This window comes from Helianthus annuus, chromosome 6, assembly GCF_002127325.2.
Source record: "Helianthus annuus cultivar XRQ/B chromosome 6, HanXRQr2.0-SUNRISE, whole genome shotgun sequence".
In the NCBI taxonomy this organism is placed as follows: domain Eukaryota; kingdom Viridiplantae; phylum Streptophyta; class Magnoliopsida; order Asterales; family Asteraceae; genus Helianthus; species Helianthus annuus.
The window spans coordinates 118771201-118794338 of NC_035438.2; the positions used below are offsets into that span (position 1 = coordinate 118771201).

The following is a 23138-nucleotide window of genomic DNA, read 5'->3' on the forward strand; positions in this document are numbered from 1 at the left end:
CGATCTTCCACTTCCAGCTATCTAAACCACCCCTCCAATGAAAATCGTGAATTTCCGTAAGCAGCTGGAAGAGCTCTGAGACTTCAGTAGCCGTATTCGGAATCGAGCGCCACTCCCAAGACAAAGTCTTAATGTTACCATTAACCGAAATTCTGTTGGACACTCTAACCCATTTATTTCTTTCGAGCTTGAAGAGGTTAGGAAACGCCAATCTAAGAGGTTCGTTTCTTAGCCACGGATCACCCCAGAAATTAATAGCCTCACCAAGATCACCACCGAAAAAGGAATTTAAAGTTGACCCGTTTGGAGTTTTTTTTCGCCGATTTTAACTATACGTTTCTGATGTGCGTGAAGTGTGTTATACTTTAGATGTATATTTAAGCCCTTTTTACACTTTTAGCCGAGTTTTAAATTTATAAAAACACGATATTTACTAACACTAAACACACATATGGGCAAGTGTACCCATCGTGGACGTAGTATAGTGTTGGTAAGATACCGAGGTCGTCCAAGGACACAAGAGCTTTTAATACCGGTTTATCCTCAACGTCTAATCAAATCAAAAAGTGAGAAAAATGTTTTAAACTAAGAAAAATAAAAACTAACTAAATGCTGAAAAATAAAATAAAATAAAAACAGATAGACAAGATGAATCACTTGGATCCGACACGTGTATTAGTATAACCTTTGATTATTTTCGCACTTTTACACTTGTTTAAGAGATTATCTTAGTTATTGTAGTAGGCCCCTCTTTTGAAGGCGACGTTACCCTCAACCCAGTAGTTTGAGTCAGCAAGGATACAATCCTAAAGGGTCGGATTATTGAAAGATAATGAATTAAGTTATTAATGCAAATTGTGGTAGGCCCCGCTTTCGGCGGTGACGTTACCCTCGGCTAAGTAGTCTGAGTCAGCAGGGATACAGTCCTAAATAGCCGGGTTATAGTATTAATAGTAGTTAACTTATGAGGGGGTCAAAGAGTTTGGATCCCCGCCATCCAATACCTATGGGCATTGAAGGAGATCCTACTAAATTTGACCCAGGTCCCAAGCAGGACCTCTAAACGCTGAACAAGGGCAAGACCCTTACCAAACCGTTCCCTTAACCCCCGACCAGGTAGCCAACATACCTCCATATAGACCGTGGAGATATGAATGGTGAAAATCTTTTATTTTATATAGACAGTAAAATAACGCCAAGACACCACGGACAAACGATAAGGAAAGATCACCTTCAACATAAGTAACTAGTTATTAAAGTCATTAATACAAAACCAAATAAAAAGTGCAAAAGATTAAAAATAAAAAGTATTATACTAAACACTTGTCTTCACCAAGTGATGTAAGAGACTTAGGCAAACATGGCCTTGATTGTCAAGAACTCTTACAATCAATCTTGGATCCCGAGACGACTCACACACTCTACGATGGACAATGGATGATGGTGGTGGTGGGTGGTGGATGAAGTGTGAGAGAGGTGGTGTGCCAAGGGATGAGTTGGAATGAAACCAAGCACTCCTATTTATAGGCTGAACAGAAGGCTGGGCACGGCCCCGTGTCCGCTGGACACGCCCCCGTGCCCGTCTGACACTCTCTTTCCTCATTAATTGTAATTCGCAATTACAATTAATGCGCCTGCTGTACTTTCACCACGCCCCCGTGCCCGCTCGACACGGCCCCGTGGTGGGCAATGGAAGCTTCTATAGGTTTGTCTTTTCTGCTGCTTCTTGGGCACGGCTCCGTGTCCGCTGGACACGGGGCGTGTTCAGTCTTCTGCTTTCTCTTCTTTGCCTTGGAGGATGCCGTTGAGGGTCCGGGCAGTCTACTTTTATTCCTTTTCTTGTATTTATGCTAGAATTAGTTGTCTTTTTGCTTCTTTTGTGAATTTGAGCTCATTTCATCCTGAAAATACAAAGAAAGACAAAAACACTCTTTTTCCAACATTAGTACTTAAAAAGGGTTAGTTTTATGCCTTAATTGATGTGATTTATATGTTGCATTTTACACACATCAGTTTCCAACACCCATTAGACGAGGCATTACACGGGAGCAAAGCCCAAGGTCTACTATTTCCATGACAACCCATTATGATTTTCTTCCATAAACCATTTTCTTCGTTTTTGAATCTCCAAGTCCATTTTAAAAGTAGCACGTCATTGACATCTTGTAACCTAGACACTCCCAAACCTCCTTTCTTTTTAGGGGTAGTAACAAGATCCCAAGAAATCCAATGTATCTTCTTCTCAACACTAGCTCCCGCCCACAAGAAGCGTCGCATAATAGACTCGATGGACTCAATGACGGCCTTTGGAGCCTTGTAAAGAGAAAGATAGTAGACGGGTAAGCTTTCTAAAACCGCTTTAATGAGGATAAGTCGACCTCCAATCGAAAGATCTTTGGCTTTCCAAGAAACAAGCCGGTTTCGAATGCCATCTAAGACCGGTTCCCAATTACAAACACGAGACATCTTGGCTCCCACTTGGATGCCAAGATAAGTAAACGGAAAACCACCTCTTCTACAACCAAGAAAACCCATCATGTTGTCCACTTCAGAATTCTCCACACCCACCCCATATATATTTGACTTATGGAGATTAATACGAAGACCGGAACAAATGTAAAAAATGCGAAGAACCCGTGCAATGCCTCGGATATTATCCCTGGACCATTCGCCCATAATTAAAGCATCATCCGCATAGAAAAGGTGTGTCAACTCCGTCTCATCACTTGAAAAATCAACCCCTTTAATAACTCTGAGGATCTTGGCTTTATCTAGGAGCCACGAGAGGGCTTCCATCACAATCAGGAAGAGAAAAGGCGACAGTGGGTCACCTTGGCGAAGCCCCTTTTCACACCTAAAGTCAAAGGTTGGCGACCCGTTCACGAGAACCGCCGTTCTAGATGAGTGACAAATACCCTTTATCCAATTGCACCAACGAGCATGAAACCCCATTTGAGACATAATATAAAGCAAGAAGCCCCAGTTGACATTGTCGTAGGCCTTCTCGAAATCTATCTTTAACAAAAACGCCTTTTTCTTCCTTTTTTTCAAACAATCGACAACTTCATTAACCATTAAGGGCCCGTCCAGGATGACCGACCCGAAAGAAAAGCGGACTGAGAATCGGAAATAATCTGACCCATTACTTTTTTAAGGCGATTAGCAAGGATTTTGGAAATCACCTTACTAATCATCCCAATCAAAGTAATAGGCCTGTAATCTCTAAGACCCAAAGGCGTTTTAGTCTTTGGAATCAGAGTGATAAAAGAAGAGCCGCACCCCGGACTGATAGCGCCTGAACCGTGAAAATCCAGCATAATATTGGCGAAGTCCTCCTCAAAGTAATTCCAAAATCTGTTGACAAATCGAAAATTAAAACCGTCTGGACCCGGTGCCTTATTAGAACCGCACTCAAACACCGCGTTTTTAATTTCTTGTCTAGAGAAAAGCCCCACCATGTCTTCACTATCCTGCCAACCAAGTCTATTAATGTCCGAACAGAGAGGGTTGGTCGATTTTTATAGCTATCTTTGAAATGATCTCGAAAAAACCGCATCACCTCTTTTTTAACCAAAGACGGTTTAGTAACCCACTCGCCATTATTCATAATACCCGGAATAGAGTTTCGCGCCTTCCTGCCATTTACCATGTTATGAAAAAATTAGAATTTTCGTCACCCAAGGCGGCCCATTTGACGCGAGATTTTTGTTTGATATCACGAGCCTTCAAAATCTCAATTTCTTCTAGAGCTTTTTTACATTCGGTCCAAATCCACATGTCCGCATCTTCCAAATCATTATTCTCCATTTGAATTTCAATGTCATCTTTCTCTTTTCTCAACCGAGTCTCCTCCTCAATTTCGTTGGCACTATAAACTTTGAACCAGTCCCTTAAACACCCTCTAAGTCTTTTTAATTTAGTGAGCAGGTTAAGATCCGCCTTTCCTTCGTTCCTCCATCCTCCCATAACAGTTTCAATAACCTGTAAACACCCTGGTCTATCCAACCAAGAGTCAAATAACCTAAACGGTTCGGGCCCAAAATTCGAGTCTTTGACAGAAAATACCAATGGAGAATGGTCCGAACAATCTCTGTTAATGGCCCGAACGCACGCATTAGGCCATTTGATAAAAACATTATCACAAACCAACACCCTGTCGATTCTACTAAACTTACACACACTTTTTCTATTAGTCATACACGTGAACTTTAACCCTTTCAAGTCATATTCACGCAACCCGGCTTCATCAATAAAGTTATTAAAATCACGAGCACATACCGGGTCAAACGCCGAATTTTTCCTTTCATCCCTATCTCTAACCGCGTTAAAATCGCCGAACACAATCCACCACCCTTGATTTCCAGACAACAAATTACTAACTTTCGACCATAACCCCCTTTTACCTTAATTAGTTTGCGGAGCATATATATTGACCATATTAAGTCGGATCGACCCGTCCAAAATAGCACCCGCCACGTGGAGAAAATTCCGATCTTTATTCACCAATTCTTTAGAAAAAACTTTTGGATCCCACAAACACATTAAACCACCCGAGTTACCATAAGCATTAACAAAATCATACTCAAAACCCATACCTCCCCAAAAATTTGAAACCAAACCAGGGGAAATATTACTAACCATCGTCTCTTGCAATCCGATAAAAGAAATCCCATGAACGTTTTTAAGGTGCTTAATCTTACCCGATTTACCACGACCCCCAATCCCACGAATATTTAAAGAAAGACAATTCATTCCTTACCTCCTTGTACGCCTTCAAGAACAATCGATTCATGAATCAACTTGTGGGAATTGAGAAGATTGACGCCTAACTTGCTACCCAAATTGATAGTAGCTTCAACTTCATTGATTGGGGCCATCGAATTGTTTCCAGAGGTTGGTCAGCGGTGACAGACCTAACCTCTCCATTGGTACCAGGATGCGAGTTAAGGTCAATACCATTTGTCACGATATGGGCTACATCTGCATCATCCAAAGCTTCTGTATCCAGGCCCAGCAACGAATCCAGCCCAAACAAATCATCATTGCACTTGGGCTTTTTACCAACCTTTGTTTTTTCAAGACTGCTAGAATATGCCGGATTGGGCCGGCCCAAATTTCCTAGCCCAGATTTCTTTTTCCTTTTATTAATCAAAGTCGAGGGGTCCACGTTATCAGTATCAGATAATAAATTATCTTCAAAGACAAACTGATTTCCAGGCACAAATTCCTCCATTCCAACGTTGACTTCCTCATTCATCTCCAAAAAAGTAGGAGCCTCATAAACATCATTAATTTGATTAGGAGTTACCAAAAAAACCTCCTCCTCCCTAATCACCGGACCAGGGCTGACGACAGTCGGCGCACTCGTCGCCGGAGCAGGTTTGTCGGTGACCGTCTCTACCAATGGATTGACTTCATCATCCTCGTTGGCATCTGTATCTTTTTCAACCTCCATGGTTTCATCCGCGTCAGACTCAGACTCCGTTTCCGACTTAGACAGTATTTTGTAAAATTCAGGAACCCAATCCCCGGTCTCTTCTGCAACCCATACCGAAAACTTTTTATCCCTCCAAACCAAAGAAACCGATTCATTGATCCTTTTTCCTTCACCCACTAGCACGCCAATGTAATCATACGAGAGATCATCATCAAAATCGGATCTAGCCGCCCAGTGAACAATCATACCAAAGGAATTACCGACCAAATCAATCACCTCGCGAGAAATCAGTTGCAAAGGAAGACCCGTAAGCTTTAGCCGAGCCAACCTTTCGAAACCGAATGCTTGACCCATCCAAACGTCTAACTTAGAGAACCTTCCAATAACCTCCCTTGCAGCCTCAAGAACAGATAACGCCGTCTTCTCATCTTCAAAAGAAATAAGAACCGATAATCCTCCTAGATATTGTACCTTACTCATGCCTGGATAAATATCATTCATGATCAAATGGACACTTTTGAGAGCATCCAGGTCGATCATACGAGCCACCAAAGCCCTACCATGCAAATCCCGAAAAGCATCGACTTCACTTTTGATCACAATAGATTTCTGATTGACCACAGACCCAGACTTGCCCGTAAGGGTGTCCGTAAAAGATCTTGATCCGTTATAAAACGTTGTAGGGTTCTATGCAGGAGGTCTTTCACCACTTTTCTGATCCAAGTTGATACTTTTACCGTGCTGTCTAGAAGCAGAAGGTTGATCCGCTCTTATTTCACCTTCCTCCAACGTAAACCTTGCAATATTTGCCTTAAGCCAACAATCACCGATACGAGTCTTGCAAATCGAACTAACCAATTCCTTACTATCTTTAACATCAAGAAACGACACGAAACCGAATCGATTGCCGGCTTTGTCTCGCTTCCTAGTGATGTAAAGATCATAAATAACACCATACGAACGGATAAAACCCGAGAGATCATTGCCGCTACACTTTTCTGGCAAGTTTGTAATAAAAACCTTAGTGATTCTTGAAAGGATTTTGGCCGGAATGTTAACCGGCCGGCGAGACATACTTAATCCTTATAAATTTACTTTATGTAGAATATTCAAGTTCTAACAAACCTTTATTTATTTATTTATTATTATTATTATTATTATTATTATTATTATTATTATTATTATTATTAGCTTTGAAAAAACAGGATGTTACAACACTACCCCACTCAAAAACAAATTTCGTCTTCAAAATTATTATGTATATAATTATTAACGAAGTTATCAAATAACGAAAGAACATATAAATATAAACAAAAGCTATAGGTTCAAAAATAAGATTAAGGTTATTCAAACAGTGGTTATTTAATATCCTTTCATTAAGTCATTCGAAGCTCATTAATCATTATCATCATCAATCATCAAAGTATATAATACAGATTAATATTAATGTAAAGAGAAGCTTATATAATCTCAGCAATTTATGATTTAATTTAAATTTAAATCACTAACAATTTATACATTAATTATATATCATAGATGTTTAACCACATTTATACATTAATATATCATAGGGGATGGTTCAAATGAAAACCACTTTTATTGTGAAAACTCGAAAACTAACTAAAAAAAGCCTAAAAAACACACAAAAAAATTTTTTTTTTCAATTTTTTTTTATAAAAATCGCTAGTTTTTATATATAAAAAAAACTTTTTTTCAAAAAAAAAAAAAAAAAAATTTGTGTAGTGCACATGTGTAATAATACACATGTGTAGTACACATACATATGTGCAGTATTACACATGTGCACTACACAAATTTTTTTTTTTTTTTTGAAAATTTTTTTTTATATTAAAAAACCTACGAAATTTTGATTGCAAAAAAAAATTTTTTTTTATGTTTTTTTGGCTTTTTTTAATTAGTTTTCGAGTTTTCACAATAACTAGTGGTTTTCATTTGAACCTTCCCCATATATCATAAATGTTTAACCACATTAACAACTATTAAAGTTTATTTTTATTTATTTATATAACTTTTACACCAATATTTATTTAACAGAAATAGACGGAGCTCACACATTATGATACAATGCATTACCATTTGTAAAGGAAAGTGCAAGAGGGTATGAATGGAAGAAAATAAGAAAAAAAATTAGGCATTTGCACTTTTAAACTCTTTACACGTCATCTTAATTATAGGTTACAAAAATTCCGAAATCACTAAAATGCCACTAAAGTGTCTTAAATTTTTGGACAACGCACAAGTTTACCCCTGTAAATAGCTTAGCTCTCTTGTACATATTGCTTCAAAATGTGTACACAACGTAAAATACCATAAAAATAGAAAACCTAGTTTCTTAATAAGGTAGTATAGATATAAATATAGATATAGATTATTATTATTATTATTATTATTATTATTATTATTATTATTATTATTATTATTATTATTATTATTATTATTATTTACGTATTGGCAAAAGTATGGGACAATATTAATGTACTCTTATGGTTTTTCTACTTTGATGTTCTCTAATTTTTTAAATGATAAGATACTTACTATAGGTTAAGTTTGATGGTCAAATAAACCTTGAATCTAAATTATAATTTACACTAAAAATAAGAAGATACTCGTTGCACTTTAAGTTTATTTGGATTATATGAGGGTGAGGGGGCACCCTAGGTGACCCCATGTGGGGACCTCCACCACCGAAGAGGGGTGATGCCGCCATTCAATCGGGGACCAACATCGGGGACCAAAATCGGTGGGAATTCACCGAAGAGAGGGAGGAGATGGACCAATGAAAAATTTCTTTTTTTTTAATAAAAAACCAAGTCACCTAAGAGGGGAGTGCCGCCATCAATTTAGGGTGTTAGGGGAGCTTAAGAGGAGAGTTGACGTGACACACGAGGATTGGTTAAGCGTAAGAGAGGGGACTCCCCTCTTAGGGGAGTGCCCCTTACACCCTGATATGTTTCAAACAATCACTATCAAGATACATTATTCTCTGTGTATAAAAAAATAGATATGTCAGTTAATTAACACTTGGGAATGCACTTCATAGTAAATTCTTTTAAGATATTTTTGTACTTTAGGAACTCATTTTGTAATGATTTTGGAAACATTTATGAGTTTTGGGAATTCATGTTGTTAGTATAGTGGAAGCATGGCTTTTGAAGACATGTTTTTGTGTGGTTTTTGAAAAAAAAAAAAAAAATATTTTAAAGGTGATTTCGACATTTTTTTATTTGTGTCAGCTTTGCATTTAGTTCTAGGTAAGTTGTTTGTCCAAATAAGTAACATATTATTTTATTGAGTGTTTATATTCACACACCTCTTTCCCCTATTTTTTTTCTCTATATATACATAGATATATAGAGAGAAAGATAAAGTGAAAAAAATGTAGGAACGTGAGAATAGAATAAGCCTATTTTATTTTAGAGTTTTAAACTCTTTTGAATATTTTGTTTGAGAATATTATTAGGCTGCTTGAGCTTGTTACTTTCAAGTTAAAGTTGAAGTATTAGTAGCTTTAGAAGTTTTCATTCCAAACAAAACAATGAACACAATCAACATTGTTTGAAGCTTTGGATTCAATATCAGTATTTCTCTAATTATCGTGGAGGTTGCTAATAGGTGTATGTTTTTTGTCTCAAGGAAACTTCTATAGGTGTACTTTTTTTTTTTATAATTATTATTTTTTCAATTTGGAAGTCTTGGTTTGATTTTTTCAGAAGCACTTTGAGAATCAAGAAGAAGAGAATCAAACATATCATATTTATCTCTATTAGTATAAGACTCAAAATTACATACATGATAAAATATTTAGGGTGTTAGGAGTGGAGTCGGCAAACGGTGCGGCAAAGCGGGTTGCCGCGCGGCAAACACCGCCGCCAACCCTTTGCCGATGCCGAGACATGTGTGGATCGGGGAGTGCATGCCGACGCGAGGAATTGTGTTTCAAACGGCTATAATGCCGTTGGGTATTAAACAAAAATCTTTTTTACCTTTTATAAATAGGCAAATTGGAAATAAATAATCCCAACTCACTGTTATTGGCCAATAATAATCCCAACTCATTTAATCACCAATAATAATCCGAACTATTCACTTTTGTTTGTAAAATACTCCCACGTTAAAAAAAACTAACTAGGTTAAAATATTGCTGATGTGGCTTAACATGTGTGGACTGACGTGGCTAGTTAACATCTTACCTGTGTATAAAATGATTATCAGCCTCATTTGCACACACAATCGCACTCTCCTTCAAAACCCTAATTCTACAAATTGGGCAAATTCAGTCGATTGTGTGTGCAAATGAGGCTGATAATCATTTTACACACAGGTAAGATGTTAACCAGCCACGTCAGTCCACACATGTTAAGCCACATCAGCAATATTTTAACCTAGTTAGTGTTTTTTTAACGTGGGAGTATTTTACAAACAAAAGTGAATAGTTCGGATTATTATTGACGATTAAATGAGTTGGGATTATTATTGGCCAATAACCTGAGTTGGGATTATTTATTTCTAATTTGCCTTATAAATAACAATTTCAAATTCATTTTCACCAAACATCATTCTCATCCATTTTTACTACATTTCACTCTCTTTTTTTCAAATCTTTTCAAAAAGATGGAAGGCTCAAACAAAGGTGAAGGCAAGAAAAAAATGGAAGGGTCCGGTTCGAAGTCGAGGGCTCAAGATAAACGTGGTTCGGGTGGTTTTAGTGTCCCGTTTCATCCCCACCTTGGGTTTGCGAATCAAACCCAACCTCCATTTTATTTTAACCAACCCATGCATCAACCTTTAGGTTATGATACCCAACCCATCCAAAATTGGATGCAACACGGTCCGACGATGACTCGACCCGGTTATTATGATTACTCCCTAGAAGCCCAAAATGCTTTTGACCCGTTTGCTTTTCAAACCCCAAGCTCACTATCACCGAGACCTTTTCAAACCCCAAGGTTACAATCACCGAGAGACATATAAGATGACTCCGGAAAGAAAAGGAAAAGCGAAACGGGAAACTTGGACGCCTAGACAAGAAGAGGCGTTGGCAAAGGCTTTTGTTCATTGCACTTTGAATAAAAAGAAATGCAATCAACAAAAGGCGGATGGGTTTTGGAAGAAAGTTCTAAACCACTACAATCAAACGGTCGGAGGAAGTAACCGAACCCACCACCAAGTTCGATCAAAATGGATGACGATGCAAACAAAATTGAACACATTCAACGGTCTATATCATCAAGCGGTAATTTATTTTTTATACGGTTTATTTTTTAACGAAATATTTGGATTAAGTTGTTGATAATTTATTATTTTAGGATCGTTTACGTCCTAGCGGGAATGACGATGCTTATGTAATGAAGCAAGCGCTAAAGGATTACAAAAGCAAAGAAAAAATTGATTTTGCTCATATTGCGGCTTGGGAGATTGTTAGAACAAATCAAAAGTGGTCGCCGGTACCTTTGTTGGGTGAAGAAAGCTTCGGCTCGAGTCAAAAAAGAAAGTCTTCGGATTCGGGAAATTATAGAGCGGATACACCGAATGTCGAAGTCTCGAGCGGATTCGGTATTCCCGACATAAACAAGGATCCCTCGCCAAGACGACAAACGAGAAAGGAGAAAAAGGACAAAGGGCCGTCTTCAAGAAACAAAGATCCAAGAGATATAACACACAAATTCGAAGAGTACAAGGCCATGAAAAAAGAGATAATGGAAATTAAACGTATACGAGAAGAAAAATACTTGACCTTGGCAAATGAGCAACGAGAGGCGTTGCGACAAACAATGTACGACAAGGACTTGGAGACGTTTAATCGGTCTACCGACAATGTTCACCCTGCAATGTTGGAAATCACACTCGCTAGAAAACGTGAGATCGCAAAAAAAATATGGATGGCCTTGTGATTTTTAGTTTTTTTTTAAACTTAGATTTTATTTAAAATGTAATGCTTTATTTTTATTTATAAAAGTTTGTGTTATAAATATATTTATTATTAATGTGGTTATCAACACCAAAAATAGATTAGCTTTCTCTCCAAGTTTTGTACACCTATATATACCACTATTGTATCTCATTGTAAATATATCTATCAATAAAATATCAGTCTTTTCTCCCTACATCTCTCTCTTATTGTTTGATATTAGGCTAGTAGGTTGTTGTTTCACAACACGTTATCAGCACGAAAGTGCTCTCATCAAAAACCCTAATCCCCTTCCTTTTTTTTTTTTGATATCTCAACGCAAGAGGTTGCATAAAACTGCTAGAACATCAACCACCGGAAACAACAAAGCAACATATGTCCCAGTTTTAAATTTATTTCCGCCGGAACCGTCTTCGTAGATTGAGGTAAAAAAAAACCTAACCCTCTTCTTTCAATAATATGCACACTACGTATCCAATATGGATTTGTGAATGTATTTTGGTTTCCTGTTATGAAGATTATCTATATTAGAAACTAAGTAAAGAAAAAACTAAAAGTTTTATAGCAATATTTTGATTTTGTATTTAAAAAACGATTAGTTTTCAAAAACAAGATTAGTTTACTTTACTGAGTTAATCAATCGTTGATTATTGACTAGACAATATTTCTAGAATTCGGTTACACTAGGATGTAAATTGATATGCTTAATCAAATCTTTATTTTATTACCATTCTTAAATAGATTTTTTTTAATTAGGAAATTTTATATCAACGTATAGTAGAATCCATTGAGTTACTTATCGTAACCAATAAAACCACTTAAATGAAAAGTATTTGTGTTAGTTTATATCTTTGTTTCTTTATTTCATTGAATAACCTTTGTATGCTTTGATTTTAAATCTCATGCATTTGATCGTATATATTCAATTTGAATTATACTTCCTGATTTAAAATTTATATTTTTAATGTATTGATTTTTCTATACAAAACTATCTAAACCTTTATGTTTGTAATAAAAGAGAAAGGTTGTTTATTAGAGCATCAGAAAGAAAAAAAAATATTTGTTGGTTTCTAGTTCCTGTTCTTTATCAAGAGAATGGATGATTTATTTCTCTGTGCTCTTAGATTTATAGGATATATTTTAAATAATTATGTTTTTAGTTTACACAATATGAAATCAAATTATTATAACTTTATAACCGATGGTGGTATAAACGATACTAATTATACTGAGTGGTCAAATGTTTTATTGTGTATATGTTTATGTGCTACCACAATAAGGGTATGTATTTATAAATTCGTGTTAGCTACATGTCTAGTTTTATATATATACGTTGTGTACATATATATGGTTGCTTATTGAAGTTGATTAAATAGCTTTTTACACTTATTTGATCATATGTTAATAATATTTGCTCATGTTTCAAAAATGAGTGATAAATATATTATGTAAGATGGATATGTAATTGGTCATGTCGTGATATGTTTATACATGCACTATATATCTTTCTTATAATTGATAAAACGAATATCTTATTTCACATAGTTTTTATTATAACTTACTTTACATAGCGACATGTTATAATGTTATATATTGTATAGTTTGGCTTTACCTTGCATTCTATATTCTATCATTAATACATGTGAATAATATCGAGAGAACAACTATTACCAAAGTTATGATCTATTATTATTATTATCATGAAAGAGTACAAATATTTTTAGATAAGACACTCAAAGTGTCATACTCACGCATCTCATTACTAAGTTATAAAATGTTGTAAGATGTTAGAACAGTAATATTATATAACTCGGACATATAATTACTTCTCAATTGTTGTTATGTGAGGAGAAGTTTATTCATAAGGGAAGATGGATAAAACAAACTTTTTTTTTGTCAAACCTCAAATATGTTCCCAAAGTCGCATCATTAAAAGGATGGATATGAAGGGTTTGAAGTGACTATATATTCGTATGTTCGAGAAAATAATGGAAAACCATGAAACTTGTGTGGTTTTATTTTGATCCATGAGGTGAATATATATTTGATCATTGTGATCATGGACATAGTTAAGAAAATTCTAGTGATGAGATCGACCATGAGAATTGTAATAATAGCCGTGGTAATAATGAGAAAGGCCACTAGAAGTGGCAAATAAAGGGAGTAACCATATCAGAATAACTCATTGAAAGTTTGAGATGATAATACGATGTTCTCTCATATTATATATGTTTATTACACAAACAATGTGCACATAAAACAAAGTGCAACTAATAGATTATAAACATAAACCAGAAGTTTATGTATCATGATTATTGTCTTAGTTGGCATGACCGGTTAGACCACACCGAGTTAATGATGATGTGAAACATAATGAAGAGCTAAAAGATTCTTCAAGCTAATAATTAGCATGTAATGTTTGTTCTTAAGGGAAATTTTATATTTTGCCAAATAAAGGAGGGTATGTATCCCTAAATATTCTGGAAATGATTAAAGGATACACATATCCCAACGTGATACCATTTAGTGTTTTTAAATCGATGCATCGTCTAAATGGTTATCAAATCCACAACCTGAAGTTTGTGTGATTGTGGCTTAGCTAATGTGATAGCAAACATATTAATCCAGATTAGTATTTTTATTTGGTAATAGTGAATTAATTCCCAAGTGATAAATGATTATTGAAACAAGTGTTGAATTTTCTATATATTTATACACGAACTGCTTTTGTTGAAGACGGTAAACAAACGTCTACGATTGATTGCAAAGCCAATAATCATGAGAGCAAAATTTAAATTTGAGTTCATGTGATTATACATATGCGATAACATTAATTCACATCAAACCAACATGTTGTAATAGTTTCTCCCCATTGTAGTTGGTTTTGTGTCAGGAGCCAAAGATATCCTTTTTAAGATTTTAATTGTGCGGTATATGTTGAAATTGATCCACCACTATGCACAAAGATAGAACCTTAAAAGGTGGTTGGGAATAAATGATAACGAATAGATCTTTTCATGAGATATTTATTTATGACTTAATTAATTGATATCCACCTCAGTGGATTAATATTCCCAACATCAGGGGGAGATAAAAAGCAGTTGGAACAGAAATGAGTTTGTATGAATTATTATTGATCCTCAAGACTAAAAGTATGAACCAGAAATTCAAAGAATAACTCATTTACAAAGATTAGCGAATCTCTTACCAGACGCATTTACTGACTTTTAAAAGGTGATTATGTCACATATATCAACTGCTAATGCTCTAATTAAGATTAGTGTCCTAGAAGGACAATCACATGTTAGTAATAAGTCTATTGCACGTCTGAAGCGTGGTAGACCAGTCGATTCCAATAATAAAATTCCTCGAAAGTTGGAGCAACTAATTAAGATGGTCAAGTCGAGGTATGTAAAAGGGTCTCTTGAAGAGACATTAGACATGAAGGTTTAAGAAGGACCTCAGGTACCTGAAAATAAAGAGATCTCGATAAGTTGTATCATGTCTAAGATATGTATGGAATCGAAATAAAAATCGACGTCGTTATACTTTTGTAGATAATGTAGCGCTTGAAATGATTAATTGATGAGGATCACGATTTGAGATGTGCCTATGAACGTAAACATAGAAATGATTGGCCAAAATGGAAAGACGCAAATAAGGCAAAATTGAATTCTCTAATGACGTGAAAGTATTTGGACCAACAGTCCATACAACTAAAGTTGTAAAATATGTTGGATATAAACAGGTCTTTTATGCGAATTATGTGAAAATAAAATTGAGTGATATAAGGAAAATTGGTGGCACAAGAATTTCCGCAAAGACCTATGATTGATTATGAGGAGACATATTCTCCAGTGGTGGATGCATTGACTTTCCAGTATTTTATTTGTCTGGTAATATAAACAGAGAATTGATATTCGTCTTATGAATGTTATGTATCACTTGATACTGAAAGTTTACATGGAAGTCCCGAAGGATTAAATTATGTAGGTCATGTAAAGTAAGTTCTCGAGAACAATGTGATCATTTATACATATTCGGATTTGAAGGTTATGATTATTTTACATGTTGGATATAATTGGAACTCCTGATGAGTTTCTAAAGCAATTGAGTGTTTAAAAGGTTAATTGAAACATCTTAACGATGTAATACTTGTGCACCAAGAAACATACATAGAAAACTTGTACCCGGTGATTGTGATATCTCAATAAATAGTGTACACGCATGGTACAATATGGATTTTGGAGTTAAAAGCAAGTGTTCATGACATTTTTGCATATGATATAGATATTTATATGTTAAATGGGCAATTTTATGTAGCAAAACTTCTAAAGAGTGAAAGCACATGCATATTTAGATAAGATGGAAAGCATTCACTCGTGAATTGATAATGCTAGAAGCATTAATGATGTCAAAACGTCAAGAACGTATTATATGAAGTTGACAAAATACGTATAGACTAAATAGTCGAGACGAGTGTTATACAACTCGAGATATTCGGATAAAGAGGGACATAAGTTTGATTCAATTAGCCATGTTCTATCAACATTCTACTTTTAAAAGTTCACTATAATCGCAATTTACAGTAATGATGTCCAGGCATCATTGAGAGAAATTGTCGAGCTTTTAGAGGGAGAAGTTTTGAATGACCTTGGCACGGTCTAATTATTACTCGAACTGCAGTTCGAGTATCTATGTAATTATATTTTACCAATCCCTCAAGTACACCTAGAAGATGATGTTTGGAGATTATAGTATGAACATAGTTAAACCTTAAGGTATGTTAAAGGTTGTTAACTCATTTGTAACAAGAAATGCCAATTATCATATCCTACCAAAGTAGAGATTCTCATTCTAGAAGTACCATCGTTAAATGCATAAGTGCACTAATATGTTTTGCTAGCTATGTATGGTTATAATATCTTTAACTTGAGCTTATGTCTTCATATAACCTTTGTCAAGCGAAAAGACATTGGAATGAGTTCAAAGAAATATTTCAAGTATAAACGATATTTGATTATATTTTACTAACCCATCAATACAAGTTTGGCTAGTCTTGTAGATGCAGGAATGTAACTAAACACAGTCCTGGATATATGATATATTTTGGAAGGAGGCACCTAAAGTCATGTTAGAAGATTATACAACATTGATCAACATAAAGGATTGCACATTAAGGGGTCGAGCGACAAATCATTGACTACAAAAGCTTTGATCTACTTCCAAGGAAGATGGGCAGACCTCACTTAAAGGATAAATGTTAAAATGAGGGGGAGACTTATTTAAGTTGCACTCTTTTTCCCTTGACTAAGTTTTGTCCCATTGGGTTTTCTTAGTAAGGTTTTTAATGAGGCAACATACCTGATCTAGAAGTATCAGAGGGAACTAATGCGCATTACACGCTGCACTCTTTTTCCCTTAGCTATGGTTTTTTTTCCCACCGGGTTTTCCTAGCAAGGTTTTTAACGAGGTAGCATCAAGCGTATTATGTTGATAACCAAGGGGGAGTGTTATGAATATATTTATTATTAATGTGGTTATCAACACCAAAAATAGATTAGCTTTCTCTCCAAGTTTTGTACACCTATATATACCACTATTGTATCTCATTGTAAATATATCTATCAATAAAATATCAGTCTTTTCTCCCTACATCTCTCTCTTATTGTTTGATATTAGGCTAGTAGGTTGTTGTTTCACAACAGTTTGATATTTTTTTCATTTTATCTTAAATTGAAAAAAAAACAGAAAATAAAAAAAAAGTTTGCCACTCAGCAAGTGTTTAAACCATTGCCAACACTTTTCAGTAAAGTTTAAGCACTTTTGACTGATTGACATGGCGCACTCTGATTGGTCGTTTTTTTTTGTTTGCCACTCTAAGGTGTTTAACCACTCCTAACACCCTTATCTCTATAGGGACCATCATGACCCTCCACGTCACCATGTCACCTACCTCTAATCCACCACTCAAAACTAATACCCTCAGGATGTGATTATGACCCAAACCATTATCCCCTTATTTATTTTAGTTTATCTTTGTCTAAAGAAAAAGAAAATGATTTCTTGAAAAATGGAAAGGAGGACCATGGTTGTCATGGTTTAATCTATGCAAACCATGGTGGATCATGCAAGGGGGTGGTGTAGCCTTCCATTCATGTTCCTATGTGGCGAATCATGTTCCAACCATGATCCCCACACCCTTTAGCCTTAATGTAATACTCAAACTTGCATACCTGATAAAATATCAAGGATTAAAGCTTTGAAAAATTGGAAATAAATAATCCCACCTAACTCAATTTGGCCGATAATAATCCCAAGACAGTTATTAGCCGATAATAATCTGAACTGGTCAATTTTTTTTCTAAAATAGTCCGCCGTTAAATAGCTTAACGGTGATAGCAATCGGTTCGATAACGACTATAAAATTAAAACTCGAAATAAAAATTGATAGATCTAACGGTCTCTTGTGATACAGACACACCACACAAGAAATCGATTAGGGCAAACTAAACGAGAATCAAGATACAGATACACCACTTGATTCTAATCTAGGCTCCAAGAACACCATTCAAGTCGCCACACTTGAAATAGCATGGAAGAATTAATTACTCTCAAAATCCATTGAGAAAATTAACACACACAAATTTCAAACTCATCAAACTGCCTATTCTTTTTTAACATACGATTACATATAGGAAAGATAAAAATAACTAACAATCCCATGTTCCTATATTAAAGCTACTAACTAAACACTTTCAAATAAAAATAACTGACGTAAACAAAATGCATTGAAAATAAATAAAATACTAGAAAATTAAATTAAACTAATCTAACATGTGAACGTGGGTGTGTTTGCAAGGGTCTTCAACATGCTTTGTGTGCATCCATCGTAACCCGACTCACCCATTTTGACCAACTATTGGAACGCGGGTTTTGGTTAGATTGTACCTACGGCTAGCGGGTTTAAATAGCCGGTGGGTCGCCTATCAAACGGGGTTAAGTTTTCTTTCCGAATTACAAATCGATGTTTTAGTGCTTTTGATCAGAACGAGGATATGAGTCGAATGATGTAAAACTTACCTCGGAATACTGCCCCAACGCACGAAAACGGTGCTTAAATTCGAGTGTTTAAACTTCCAATTAACAAAAATCAAGCCATTTCGAGGTAAGTTTTACATCAATTGACTCGTATCCTCGTTCTGATCAAAAGCCCTAAAACATCGGTTTGGAATTCGGAAAAAAAAACTTTACTCCGTTAAGCTATTTTAACGGCGGACTTTATCAAAAAAAATTGACCAGTTCGGATTATTATCGGTCAATAACTGACTTGGCTTTATTATGGGCTAAATTGAGTTAGGTGGGATTATTTATTTCCAATTCGCCTAAAGTTTTAAGAGAATATTGCATCATTTATGCCTTGCTCGAATGTACTTTCCTATTTCTTTACGTGTTGATCATTTGATAAGAATTTTATAATGTTGCTCTAAAATACTACTAAGTTAGAAGAGATTCATATAATCATAAATTAGTGTTGTGTTATTAACAACAGACTCATTACAACTTAATGAAAACTCTTCTTTTTCTCTTGGCTTGTGATCCCAAGAACTTATTTTTACTCTCTAGGATCTCGTGGTACAATTTCTGTATTTGATGTAGAATACACACATATGTGGTGCTAAAATTCTTTGAATTTTGGTTTTTACTAATCTTGTATTTATCAAAAGAAAGATCTTTCTTCTCTTCAAAACGAAATATACGAATGTGATATGAAAAGATAGTCGAATTTTACAAGCATTGACCTTCTAAATTTGGCTTGTAGTCTAACCGTTGATCATCCCCAAGAGTGATCAATTATGTACTTTGGATGGACTTCAACTTTTTGGCAGTCTTCTTCTCAACATCTTGAAAGGGGTTTAGCTCACGAGACCATGTGTAGTGGGCGTGATTTTTTTTTTTCAAAATTTGCCCTCAGTCACACCCAATAATGCCCAAATCCTCACTACACCTATTTTAGATAAACGACCAATAATGCCCCTTGCTGACTGTACTAGCACATGGCGGAAAACGCCCAAGGGTAGGGGCTTTATTCACCCAAACCACTACACATGGTCTGATAAAGCTCTAATTAGAAGTTTGAAAAATATCGTCTGCTAACACATGGTAAACATCTGTAAGATCTAACGGCTATTATATCAGTTGATGACTAAAGATGACCGTGTTAGTGAAAGTTAAACTTTTACAAACATCTATTTTTGCTAAAACCAATTCTAAGTATAATTCATATATTTTTGTCATTAAATATATACACTTTAAGTGACTTGTGTGTTGGGTAAGTGTATTATGTGAAATTTAGGCATACAAAGTGAATGAAGACTGATATAGCAAAGCATAGGTGATAAAAGATAAATGTACAAACTTCACAAAATGGGGTGCATCAAAATTGTTGTTTGCATGAAAAACTATGCTAGAAATCACTGGATTACTATTATTCAATTAAATAGTGCAAGTTTCATAGATTTGTGAATGTTCTTGCAAATATGATAGTTAGCCTATGTGATCATACATGTCTAACATCCTAACTTTATATAACACGTATAGTATCGTGGTAAAGTCGATTACAGTTTGAGACAGTTGTTTTCAAATTTTATATGCACAGGGTTGTCAACCCGGTAAAGATGATGAAGCTAACTTTGATGGCGATGATACCATCCAAGGGTCTAGTCTGTGGTTTTTCGCGACCATGAATTGCATATTTTACCAAAGTATGATATCAACCATTGATCATACTTGTCAAGATCCTAGTTTTAAAGGCCGTGCTAAATTGTAAGAAGTAATCACAAGGTGTGAAGAAACACTGAACTAATTACGAGGATGATTAGTTTGGTTTATGTTTCTATCATGATGGTTAATCTTCTAATGACTTTTCTGAGCTTCTTCTTGAACCACTATTCCTGTAAAACAGAACACCATTACTCGTTAAGAGGGGAATATGGGGGGTTTCCCTCTTAACCGGGCTCCGGCGTGAGAATAAGCGACTGCTTTGGGAGGATAATTAAGTATTAAGAGAGAGTAGAGGGAATGGAATGTTTAACCTGTGGAGTGAGGTCTCTATTTATAGCCGGAGAGGTGTAAGAGGATATGGGCTGATGGGCCTTGGGCCGGTAATCGACAACGTAATGGATATGCTCTTTGTCTCACTGGTGTCGACCGTTAGTGGCTTCTAGAAGTTCTCCGGCGCTGGCGCGCCCTGATTGGAGCCACGTGTCATTGTTGTCGGCCTTGTCGTCTTTCTGCCATCAGCAGACAAGTGGAGATCGTGGGACAGATGTCTCCGTCCTCTGATTGGTGCCACGTAGGCGTCCTTAAGTACTTCTCATTCTCTGCACGTCAGACGATCGTGGCGCACGATTGAACAGAGCCTGCTGGATGTTCATTGGCTCCTTTTCTCTGCCACTTGTATCTTTTGTACCTTCCTACCCTGGGCTCGCACCGCAACCTTTCTGTGAGTTGCGCGAGTTTACAGGTAATGAAGGTTCTTATCAGATTGCTAAGTATCGTAATTGTTCTCTTCTGACTGGCCTTCGCGCCTCTTCATGGGATGTGGCGGTAATCGCGCGAGATTGCCTTAGCAAGAGAAAATGCTGACTAAGGAGTATGGCCCTTTGCGCAGCTTTGATGAAGGTTTGCGCGGCTTTTTTGGGGCCATACCCCTTCAAGTCCCCCCAGTCCAGTGATGCACCATGCGCAGGGCAAGTGGTTGGAGCTCTGGACTTAGAAAAAGAAAAGTATAGAGGTTGCTTGTTTTGACCTTACAGACGCGCGCGTATAGAGTTGACGATTTTTACGGCGCGACTATATTATCTGTTAGGTGATTGTTACCTAATAAGGACGCGCGGGTATCTTGTATACAAGGTAAATTGCGCGCCTATATGTGACTTCTTTGGTAAGTGTTGTGGAATTTGGGCGGGAAATTCCTCGAAATTTGAATTCTGATGGTTTGATGAGATAAGTCTCTGATTGTGACGCTTGAGTTGACTCCTGGCACGGATGTCATCATGCCGTCTGTGACGGTTCCACTTTTTGTCAAGAAAGTGAGGCCCACGCGCGCGTGGTAACAGTCACCCCTGTTTTTACGCATTACGTGGCATCTTCTCGTTGGTCAGCTGAACGGCGGATACGGCACGTTTACCCATTGCATTAAATGCGATGGGTATATATATTCGATAGAGGTGAGAGGAACGAACTCATCTTATGCTCTTTCTACTCGTTTCTCTCTAATCTTCATCTCTTCTTCAAATCTTCAAACCTGTGTAGCAGTTTTTCAAGTTCTTCATACCTGAGTTTCTTGAATATTCAACGACTCTTCAACAAAACCGATGGCAGAAGAACATGTTGAAGATAATCCCGGAGAGGTGGGGCCAGTCCCGGTTCTCCGGTGGGATTTAGGCTTGTTTGAGCAAATCGTCAGGAGTTTCCGGTTTCCACCGAAATGGGATGCAAGGTATCCGGCCCAAAATCAAACGGCCGCCGATGCACCGCCGGGTTATATTATGTTATTCGAAGATTTCTTCCTCCAGGGGAATTTCTGGCTACCGGCGACGAACTTTATGGGAAATATTCTTCATTTTTATAATTTCCACATTTCTCAGATGAGCCCTCCTGGGATGGTTAGGGTTCGACATTTCGAGTTCTTATGTCGAGCCCATGGCATTGAACCTACTGTAGAGAAGTTCCGAGCCTTTTATCAGCTCATCCGGACTATGGGCTTCTTTTCTTTTGCCACCCGTGGAGCTGCGAGGAAGATCTTGCTGAACCCACCAAAGAGTTTCCATGATTGGAAACCTAAATTCTTCTTCATTCGCGAGGAGGTGCTCCCGATCGCCATGCCTTTCCGAGACTGGACTGAGCCGGTGTTGAAAGAAGATCTTCCAATTCCCAAACATGAAAGGTGGTATCAGGAACTTACTCGAACCCCTAACCGGGTATTTGGAGAAAATGTCCTCGTTGCGGCGCGCATGAGTGACCGATGGTCGCCTGATAGCGAGGAAGTTCCTGTCTTGAAGATTGGTGATCAAGGTTAGTGATTTCCTTAATTTCCCTGATTTCATGCTTCATGTTTTATTTTATTCATACGATTTGATGTGTAGAGGCGCACTTGTATCAAGCTGCTTTCGCTACGTTTGGTGGGTCTATGGGCGTGCGCCCACTCCGGGATGGGGAGGAATGCTGGTATGAGCAGATAAGGAGCAATTTCATGTACCCAGCTGCTGATGGCTTCGCTGAGCCGCCCACTGCAACTGAAGGTGCGCATATACCTAACCCTCGACCCTTGCGCTCCGTGACTTCTGCTGGGAAAGAAGTTGTCTATCTTTCCAGCGAGGAGTCCGTGGGATCATCAAATGGAGAGTTAAGTCCATGGTCTCAAATCTTTGCAGGTGTGCTACGCGATTTGGGGATAGACCCTGAAGAGAAGAAGAAGAAGCCTGGGAAAAAGAAGAAGGTTATCACGCTAGATCCTGAGGTGATCAGCAAGGGAGCTAGGAGTAGTCGCGTGACCGCTACTGCTACTGACAAAGGTACTTTCCGCCTTCGTCAAAGTAACCTGGAAGACTATGTTATTATCAGTGATTCACTCGAGGGTTTATCGCGTATAGGAGAGAAGAGAACCGGAGCGGGAGGCTCCAAACGTTCAGGGAGCGCGAGCTCTCGTAACCCGGATGCTGGGGCTACCCCGTCCTCTGCTACGCAAGAGGGGGATGATGAGGAGGA

At 37.0% G+C, this 23138-nt stretch overlaps 2 protein-coding genes across 2 annotated transcripts; one reads left to right on the plus strand and one right to left on the minus strand.

Annotated features, from left to right (window-relative positions):
• Positions 1–3642: 3642 nt before the first annotated feature.
• On the minus strand, positions 3643–4752 carry LOC110944976. The gene is made up of 2 exons (XM_022186617.1): positions 4470–4752; positions 3643–4352 (listed from the first exon to the last, which is right to left on the minus strand). Exons 1-2 carry the CDS (start codon positions 4750–4752, stop codon positions 3643–3645), a joined length of 993 nt encoding a protein of 330 aa, XP_022042309.1.
• Positions 4753–10430: 5678 nt separating this feature from the next.
• LOC118479625 lies at positions 10431–11349 on the plus strand. The gene is made up of 2 exons (XM_035974246.1): positions 10431–10691; positions 10765–11349. The coding sequence occupies exons 1-2, from the start codon at positions 10431–10433 to the stop codon at positions 11347–11349; spliced, it is 846 nt and encodes a 281-aa protein (XP_035830139.1).
• The last annotated feature ends 11789 nt before the right edge of the window (positions 11350–23138 follow it).

Excerpts from the sequence above, each read along its gene's own strand:
- LOC110944976 (XM_022186617.1), bottom strand. The coding sequence starts at position 4,752 with ATGAATTGTCTTTCTTTAAATATTCGTGGGATTGGGGGTCGTGGTAAA. Across the intron at positions 4,353-4,469 it reads GAATTTTCTCCACGTGGCGG|GGTGGTGGATTGTGTTCGGC; the intron begins GTGCTATTTTGG and ends CTGGAAATCAAG.
- LOC118479625 (XM_035974246.1), top strand. The coding sequence starts at position 10,431 with ATGACTCCGGAAAGAAAAGGAAAAGCGAAACGGGAAACTTGGACGCCT. Across the intron at positions 10,692-10,764 it reads ACGGTCTATATCATCAAGCG|GATCGTTTACGTCCTAGCGG; the intron begins GTAATTTATTTT and ends TTATTATTTTAG.